This window comes from Cervus elaphus, chromosome 5, assembly GCF_910594005.1.
Source record: "Cervus elaphus chromosome 5, mCerEla1.1, whole genome shotgun sequence".
Taxonomy (NCBI): Eukaryota; Metazoa; Chordata; class Mammalia; order Artiodactyla; family Cervidae; genus Cervus; species Cervus elaphus.
The window spans coordinates 59,219,053-59,229,102 of record NC_057819.1 but is presented as its reverse complement, the minus strand read 5'-3'; the positions used below and the strand labels follow the sequence as shown (position 1 = coordinate 59,229,102).

General features: G+C 41.3%; 1 protein-coding gene across 1 annotated transcript in view; it reads right to left on the bottom strand.

Moving 5' to 3' along the window:
- Window positions 1-249: 249 nt before the first annotated feature.
- Window positions 250-10,050, bottom strand: part of EDNRA (endothelin receptor type A) — a 74,564-nt gene continuing 64,763 nt past the window's right edge. Inside the window, exons 6-8 of the mRNA XM_043902569.1 lie at window positions 5,950-6,083; window positions 5,436-5,544; window positions 250-2,775 (exon numbers count right to left, since the gene is read on the bottom strand). Coding sequence (XP_043758504.1) covers window positions 2,635-2,775; window positions 5,436-5,544; window positions 5,950-6,083 — 384 coding nt within the window. The 3' untranslated portion in view covers window positions 250-2,634. The remainder of the gene's footprint in view (window positions 2,776-5,435; window positions 5,545-5,949; window positions 6,084-10,050) is intronic.

Here is a 10,050-nt window from a genome sequence, read left to right as displayed (position 1 = left end):
AGTCACTAGAAGAACTCCTGGTGCATAGTAGATGCTCAGTAAAATTTACAGGAACGGTGAATGAAGGATTGAATGGGAGTGTTAAGTGTTCAATACCACAAAGCTGGTTGAGAATACAGTACAATTGGGAATTATCTGTTTGAAAACCACTCACCTGTTTATTACTCAGGAGAGGTTTGCAACAGGCACTGTGTAGCAAACATTTCCTAGGTAGAACTATGTATTAATCCAAATGAAGGGACACTCACAAGGCTTCTGTAAACGTTTATTTTGTACTTGCGGGCCACTGCCAATGCAGGCCCTTGGCTTCTGGCTCATTTCTACAGATTTACTTGGAAAGATGTGATAAACGTAGAAACTGGAAATATTCCTACTTATCAACCACAGTCACTTACTGGTCCATAAACAAAATGCACATGGAAGCCCGTGTGGTTATTCAGAAATCTATGGCTTTCTGAACTTGTAAAATGCATTTTTGATATGCAGGAGACAAAGCATCTTAAAGAAAAAGACCACTGTCTAAACAAAATGGTGTGAACCTACGGCTTATATTATAGGGCTATATCACTGCCTGTGATGCACCCATGGACTAATGGAATTTGACTGCTAACACACAAATGAGCCCTGCAATTGGATGGCTGGCACCTGCTATCATTTTATACATGACTGTTCTAAAATACAGCCCAAGGAATCAGCTGAGCTAATTTATCATCAGACATTTTTCTGGTGAAATCTGATAGAAGCATTTGCCCACTTGTCAGTCTCATCACCATGTTGAGGACTGGGACAATATAATACTTCAGACTTTAATGAATTTTGCTCCAGCACAGGAAAAAATACAACCCCAAATACTGCTTTTTTTCAACTAACCAGCAACCAAAAAACCAAAATCCCTTGTCAACCCATGGCTCATCCTTTTTCATGAGGCCTCTCACATTCCATTTGTAATGGTAACATGGTCATGAGATTTATGAACATGGATAGATTAAAACCGACAGGTTGGTTGTTTTGAGGAACAGCCACCTAGATTCCATTTGGAGTGTGTGCTTTGGCACAAATGCAAGGCATTAATATTAGATTACATGAAATCCATACATGCCATCTGACCTCAGGCATATACCACACACACGGATACATTCCACAGAGACGATCACAGAAAAACTGGCTAAAAGAAATTTACGGTTGTTTATATACATATATATTTATATACACAGTAAAAGATTTGCTGCTGTACTCACAGTCTGTAAACATCGTGGAAAATGCCCAGCAGAAGTCACTGTGGGCCTTTTGAAATGGTGACCATGTGAGGAGTGTGGGTAGGGAAAGCATTTAGATTCATACTGAAAACCCAGGGACATGAAGAACCTTAAGTTCATGGTGGCATCTGGGAGTAATTATATTTCATTGACACGATAAACTCAGCTGGCCGCTTTGAAATTATGTTTTCCATATTCCTATATGAAAAAGGAATGACCAAAAATAATCTGTCAGTTAACATTTTAAAAGCAAGCAAAGGAATATATACATACATGTATATATGTATATGCATGTATATATATACATGATACATACGTGCATATTTGCACACACACATATACATGTTACTATTACCAAAAATAAACCTCAATGAGAATATCCAAATCTTCTAAAAATACACAATCCTTTTTTTCTTGCTTTGTTCTGGACTTCTATGCATTTCACTGAAAGTCTTTGGCATAGTTAAATGATACATACATTTAAATTTTAGTAAATGGTATTTTGATTTTTACATAAAATGCTTCCATTAAAAAACTAGGCTTGTGAAAAATAGAACTGTTTGATTCAAGCATTATTTTTCAATCTGACAGAAAAATAGGCACAAGATCTCCTATAATGAAACCCCATTAAAAAAGAAAATATAGGTTCTTAAAAAGTTTGCATAGCAGCTATTAAACTGCCATATATGGATATCAGTCTGTGCTTTAAGGTCCTGTAAGCTCCTGCAGCTTAAGAATTTATGTTTTAAAAAATAAGCCAGTGACATAAGAAACACTAACATTATTTCTCACCTGAATTCTGTTTTATGTGTTTTTAGGGGCAAAAATATGTGTCAATGAGCTCAGATCATCATCTGTAGGCTACTATGCAGTTAAAAAATACTGGCACTGAATGACATTTCAAACAAAGGAGACATAAACCCATACTGTGTTTGGCCAAAAAACCAAAATTACTTTAAAAAAAAAATAGAAAATCTTGTTACAATCTCTGTAACTTTTTCATGGTGACTGCTCTCATTGAACATTCTACAGAACCACCATGAAAGTTTGCCATGTACTCGAAAAATCTATTTTCATGCAAAGGTAGTAAATATCCTTCTGGTTTAACTGAACAATCTCCTTTCCCCCTGCCAACTCCCACCATTTTTTAGGGCTGAATATAACATGCAGAATATGTAAATCAGATAAATCAAAGAAGTAAGATTCGTTGAATTCGTGGGTATAAACCAGTCAGCCCTTCAAAGTTTTGGGAAATGTTTTTCCAGGGGGTGGGGCTGAGTCACGAGAGAAGGATGGAACAGATTCCTGGAGACACAGTTGCTGTGTTGATTTTTTCCTCCAGTAGGGCTTGAAGTACACCGATAAATGTTCCTCCAGTTTAGTTGATACTGTCCTTGTGGCTGCTCCTCTCTGTGTTATGGTTGTTTTGCTCCTGGTTCTTCCACTGGATGCTTGTGCCATTCATGGGCACCGAGGTCATCAGGCTCTTGGACTGGTAACAGCAGCAGCAGAGGCAAGACTGAGGGAAGGAACAGACCCAGATTAAGAGGAGGCCACCAGTCCGTTCCCAGCAGAACACACAGGCTCACCAACAAGGGTGCATGTCCACAGGCATTTGAGGACAGAGTGTGGGCCTTGCCAGAAATCTGGCGTAGGGCGTTTGTAACCTCTAGGGAGACGTTAAATGGTTTATTCTAGTGCAGAGTGACAGATCCCGTGTTCCTTGTTTTAACTGATTCACCAAGTCAAAGAGGAAAGGAAGGCAGTGTTGGTGGGGGGAGACTGTTCTATGACTTGGGGTGGGCGTGGGTGGGAAGGACTGGGAAGGGCCTGGCGTGTCTTCACTGCACCACCTGCGTGCCTCCCTTCATTGGGCACCTCATCTGAGGCTCTTGAACAGCCCTAGGGGGTAGGTGCTATTTTCCTCCTGAATGAGAACAGGGGGGCTTAGAGAAGAGGCAGAACTGAACTCAGAACCCAGCACTCTCTCTGTTGGACTCCTTCCCCTGGGTTTGCTGCCTTTTTATGAATATCAGTCAAAACTGTGTTTAATTTCTGAGAGTGTGCACCTGGATTTTTTTCCCCCTTACCCTCTGGTTAATAGGTAAACTAATTAGCAACTGATTTTACTCCAGATTACATAAATGTATTTGTTATGATCTGCATTTTCGTCACTCTTTCTTAGGGCAGAATCTTTCTGAGGGCATTTCATGACTTGTAAACATGACCCCAAAGTGTGGCAGTAAGAACTTCCATACCAAGTTTTATTGATTCCTATGATTCTCTGGTTAATATCTGTCTGTCTCCTTTTAGACTGCAGGAGTCACGAAGGTAGTCATTTGTGTTTTTCCTCTCTTTTATCCCTAACACCGATAAACTCATACTGAGCACTTCCTGCTGTCTCAAGCACTGAACCACTTATTCCACCTGATGAGATGGTGCATTGTCTGATACAGATACAGACGCAGCATCTGATTTACTGACGGGCAAACTGAGGAAGCAGGAGCGGCCCCACTTGAACCTGGTTTTAGATAGTCAGCTAGTGCAGAGCTGGGATGTAAATCAAGACTGTTCACTTCCAGATCCTGCACCCTTGAACTCTATGCTCCTCTTCCTAATACGTAACATAAAATGAAGTTAAACATCCTGGCCAAAGTTAACGGATTCCAGTTAGGACTAACTCTATGCTAAAATCATTCTAGGAACTGGAAAAATAATACCTCAGTGAGAAGTGCTTTGAACTTCAGGAGAACATGTGTTGGCTTAGCTACAAGGAGGTTTGAAGAATGGAAGGAAACTGATTTTGAATTAAATTACATTAGTTCAGATTTCCAGAGCCATAAACATTTAGTTTTCTTGAAAAGACTATTATGAAGTATACTATTAAGGAGCACTTAGCAAGAGCTTTCTTAACAATGAGTTTATGTTTTGTTGAGACTGTGGTTAAAAGTCTAAGGCCATGTAAGGCATGAATAAGTTTAATCTATTCTGTTGGCCTTGGAGCTCAACTTGGAAATATTTCTTTTCAAAGCAGGATACTAAATTGGCATGTTACTAAATTAGTTCTTTTTATTTTAACTTTTGAGTATGTTGTTTGAATAGATATTGCTTTTCTGTTATGCTGACAATCTGATGCTCTTTCTGGGTAACAAAATGTAATTTTCACTTCTCTTCTGAAAAGTTCAGCTGCTGACAGTACTATTGTGATTTTCACTTCTCTTTTGAAAAGTTCAGCTGATGAAAGTGCTATTTACAACTGGAATGAGCCATGCCGGTTGGATGTCTAAGATACACAGTTGGCTGTTCTTAAAAATACTTGCTTACAAAGCAGAAATAGAGACAGAAGTAGAGAACAAATGTATGGATACCAAGGGGGACAGGGAGGTGGCAGGATGAACTGGGAGACTGGGGTTGGCATATCCACACTCCGGGTACTTTGTATAGAATGGATAACTAATGAGAATCTACAGGGAACTGCACTCAGTGCTCTGTGGTGGCCTAAATGGGAAGGATATATATATATATAAAAGGGGATATAGGTATATGTATGGCTGATTCACGTTGCTGTACGGTAGAAACTAATAAAGCATTCTGAAGCAATTATACTCTATTAGAAATAAAAATAAAGAAAAGACAGAAGAGGAAAAAAATCGAATTAAATGGAAACAACTGAATTTGCTATTATATACTATTGCAAATGGGCGGCTCAGCGGTAAAGAATGTGCCTGCCAGGTAGGAATCTGCTGCATGACGCAGGGTGCTCAGCCCAGTGCTCTGCAGCAGCCTAGAGGGATGGGCTGGGGAGGGAGGTGGGAGGGGGCTCAGGAGGGCGGGGACGTATGGATACCTGTGGCAGATGTACGGCGGAAACCAACACAATATCGTAAAGCAATGATCCTCCAATTAAAAAAAAAAGGAATCCACCTGCCAATTTAGGAGATGCAGTTTGGATCCCTAGGTTGGGAAGATCCCCTGCAGTAGGAAATGGTAACCCATTCCAGCATTCTTGCCTGGAAAAATCCCACAGACAGAGGAGCCTGGCAGGCTACAGTCCATGGGGTCCCAAAAGAATTGGACACGACTGAGTGACTTCACAACAACAGCAACAACCATCACATATAATTAATCACTAATGCCAATAATTATTATGAAAAAGATCTTGCTAAAAGAAATACTTACCTGGAAACAATTTTTAAACTTCTTGCTCACAAAATATAGAGCTATTGGGTTGATACACGAATTCATGGTTGCCAAGTTAATACCGATGTAATCCATGAGCAGCAAGAAACTTGAGCAAAAGGAAATAGAAGAGATAAATTAGAACATCATATTTTAAAACCTAACCAGCATTTATCTCTAGAATAAGCATTTTTCTTGCCCGGGAGACATTTCTCAGAGGTGGCAGGCAAAATTAGTTTTAAAGCCCTTGTTTAAATGGCAGTTTCAGTTCTGCAGGACATGTGCAGATATACCCACCACTTGGTTAACCCAGGAGGAGAGCAGCAAAGTTATTGATAGGGCTTGCACAAAATTTTAAGGTTGGTCATGGGCTGCAACAGCTAAAGAAAAACAATCAACTTAGAAGATTTTATTTCCAGGGCTAACGTGAGTGTAGAGCAGGTGGTTTTGTAAAAGTCTTAGAAATGTGAAATCAGAGAAACTCCAATTTCCTTCTGAGTACACAGGATCCTACCTAAGTAATTCACATCGGTTCGTGTCCATTTCATCATACACAGTTTTCTTCAAAATGCGGCTTAAATGGAGAGGGAACCAGCACAGAGCAAAAATTACAACCAAGCAGAAAACTGTTTTTGCCACTTCTCGACGCTAAAGAAAAGTGAGAGAAAAAAATACAACAAGTTTAGTGTTTTTCTACTAGAGAAAATCAATACACAAAAGGAAGTAGGACAATGTCGGGTTAGTTTCAACATGACATTGTAAAGCAATTATATTGCAATTTAAAAAAAAAGCAGTAGATTGGGACAGAGTACTGGAAGAAGAGGCAGAGCAGCCCACCTCACTACCCTCTACCTCTTCAAGATTTCGAGTCCAGGAAACTCCCTTGGTCCAGTGGTCAGGACTCTGAGCTTCTGCTCCAGGAAGCATGAGTTCGATCCCTGCTCGGGGAACTAAGATCCCACATGCAGCACAGTGCAGACAAATAAAAAATAAATAAGGTTTGGAGTCCAGTTGTCTTAAGCGAGGAGCCGTTAGTGATTCTTCTGGGGCAGCTGCCAGGAAGCATGGTAGCCTCAGGCTGGTTACCAGAGCCAGGTCAAAGGTTCGATGGTGGGCAGAGCGGGGCACTGGCTGGGACTGAGCCAACACTGTGACTGGGTGTGTATGTCTGTCGAACATGTGGGCGGAAGGTTAGTTAAAAGTCTCCAGAGCAGGTAATTCACCCGCATTGATGATAGCATGGTAGTCAAGGTGACTGACCCTAGCATAATAATAAAGTGGGACAAATCTAGGAAATTCCCTGGTGATCCAGTGGTTAGGATTCTTGGCTTTCATTGCTGAGGGTCTGGGTTCAGTCTAGCCTGAAACCACTTCCCCTGGTTGGGGAACTAAGATGCTGTAAGCTGTGTGGTATGGCACCCCCAAAAAACAACAAATAAGTCTCCAAAGATGTTTGGAAAACAAAATAGGAGTAGGAAACAGAAAAAGAAAAGGAAGAACAACATGTTTTCTCCATTTCTTGATCTTGGAGAAAGCTGGCATTCGGATTTTTTTGGCTTTTAAAATTCTTTCATTAATGACAGGTAGTTTCCAAAGATACATTGCAAATATAGAGTGCGGGCGTGCTAAGTCACTTCAGTCCTGGCCGACTCTGCAACCTTATGGACTATAGCCCTCCAGGCTCCTCTGTCCATGGGATTCTCCAGGCAAGAATACTGGAGTGGGTTGTCATTTCCTTCTCCAGGGGATCTTCTTGACCCAGGGATCAAACCTGGGTCTCTTGTCTCCTACATTTGCAGGCGGGCTCTTTACCATTTAGCGCCACCTGAGGGTGAAGGATTATCAGCACAGACAGTTGGAAAAACAGGGACATGTGGACTCTGACCTGACTCCAATGGCAGGTTTTGGGGTCTGCACAGGATCAGTAAAACCTCAGGTTAGGAATTATCTGCAGCCAGCCATTTGCGTGCCCTGTATTTGAGTATTCCAGGGCATGGCATTAGGAAGCCCAACTGGGAACATAAAATACAACTTGTCTGTAACCGGGATCACTTAATGTCAGAATAAAACTGATTGAAAACAGGGTTTGAAAGGGTAAGGCTGGTTCAATCCGAAGCATACAGCATTAAGTAGGGGAAGCCTGCAATAAACCCATGTGATTGATAGAGCTATTTAAAAAGATCTCAGGGCAGTTGTCACAAATTGTGGCTTTAGCCCCAAGAACTGGGAGTTCTTTAATCTTTGGGTTAGCTAGCTAGCTGGCTATGGCTTCAGAGAATGTATAAACTGAATGACGATTGAGAACAATAAAGGATTCCTTTATTTATTAATCTACAGGAATGGGGGATCATTTTAATGGGCCATTTTGTGTCCACGGAAAGACAGTGTAGAAAGGAGTGTGTTGGGAGAGAGGCTGTCTCTTTGGAGCACATCCTCAAAGTGGGTAAATTTACTTATTTATTTAGGCTATGCCACATGGCATGTGGGACCTTAGTTCCCTCAGCAGGGATTGAACCCGTGCCCCATGCCATGGAAGTGTGGCGTCTTAACCACTCGACCTCCAAGGAAGTCTGCAAGAGGATAACTTTTTAAAAGGTAATATTAATACTTTGCTATGTGACAGTCAGCTATTTGGTTAATCAATATCCATCCTTCTGAGTTTTCCTTACTATCAGTCAGATCCTGGATTTTGTCACGGCTGCAGAGGAGCCTGGCTTCCTCACCCGCACGGATCTTACTGATCACACCAGTAGAAGCCGTTGTGCAGGGTTTCTGACACGGCCAGGCATGTTCAGAGTGGTATGGCCATAGACGTGGGGTTTCTGGAAAAGTCACTTAAACGTGGGGGCTACTCCTTTGGTGCACACACGCTAATGTGATCTGCATCCTCCCACTTCTGGCTGCCTAGAAAGGGGGTTTAAGGGCAGAGCTGTCGCTGCGGTCTCTCAGTAATAAAGGAAAGGTGAGCAAAGCAGCAGAACCCTGGCTCCTGACTGCCTTGACCACTGAGCTGATGACATCTGAGTTTTCCGCTGTGGGAGACAGAGGAGCCCCTACCTGTTATTTGGGGTTTTCTGTTCATACTTGTGCTCAGTCACTCAGCCGCGTCTGACTCTTTGCCACCCCATAAACTGTAGCCTGCCAGGCTCCTTTGTCTATGGGATTCTCCAGGCAAGAATACTGGAGACAGTTGCCATTTCCTCCTCCAGAGGATCCTACTGACCCAGGGATCGAACCCACGTCTCCTGCGTTGGCAGGCAGATTCTTTACCACTGAGCCACCTGGGAAGATTTTCTGCTACCATCATCCAAACACAACCCCTAACTGATAAAGGTGTTGTTGGTATAGTGAAGAGAAATTCTAGAAAAACATACCAGAAGCAGGATCAAGAGCCATGTTGGACTTGGATGGGCAGGCAGGGTTTTCACTCTAAGCTGGCTCCCCTGTGACCCTCACCCCCAAAGGCGTCCCAGCTAGGCTTGCTCTCCTGCAGTCAGAACCTGCTCAGTCTCTGAGTGGAACGCAAGGCATTGTCTACTGCACGGGGACCAAGTTTTGGATTCTAATGTCCATTTCGTTGTGCTAGTCTCTTAAACACTTGTATAATAAAGGCACATACCTGTCCAGCTTATCTCACAGAGTGATTGGAGGAATCAAATACCAAAATGACGTGGAAATGCTCTTTGGGAACTTAAAAAATGCTATGAAAATGTGAAGCAGCAGCATCTTATTGCTCCCAAACCCTATTTAATTATTTTCAGAGCAGGTGTCACTCATAGCTTGAATAGGCTCAATTGTGGTGCTAATGCAAAATTGACATTTAAAAACAGTTTTTCACTAATCTATTCTAATTAGTTACCTCTATTGCAGGAATGAAAGGTCATACAGCTTAATATGTTTCACATCTGGAGTACTCTGAACTTTCATGCTTGGATGATGTCATGCTAAAGTTTCTCAAGATAATTTTCCTGTTAAATTTTAATAAAGGATAATAGCTTCCATTTGTATAACATGTTAGATTTTTATGAAGTATGTGAATGCATGTTAATTCCTTTGATTCTCATAATAATACTGATTCATATATTATTATGTCCAGTTTAAGATAATGAATTGAGGTTCAAAAAAATCAGTACTCTGGTTAAAAAGAGTTGCCGATGAAGACTGATGCTCATGTATGGTAATCACACAGGGCAGTTATCCAGGCTCCATCAACAACTCACATTTACATACTTGTCTGTTGAAGCTGAACACTTACCCACAGTCCTAGTTTTACTCTTTGAATTAATATATATCAACAGTATCTGACTACTTAGTATCAGCTGGGTTCTCTTAGGCACCATATATGCATTACAATATCCCTTTGATGTACTATTATATACATTGCATTAAAAATTTTTAAGACTCAAAATTGAGCTAGTTTTTGTACAGAAAAGTGCAGGTGGGACCTCCCTGGTGACCCAGTGGCTAAGACTCCACACTCCTAACACAGGGGGCCTGGGTTTGATCCCTGGTCAGGAAACTAGATCTCACAGTCAAATAAATAAATATTTAAAAGGGCAGACATTATTTTATACATTTTTTCAAAAAAACTAGAAGTTCAGAGAGAGACAATTGC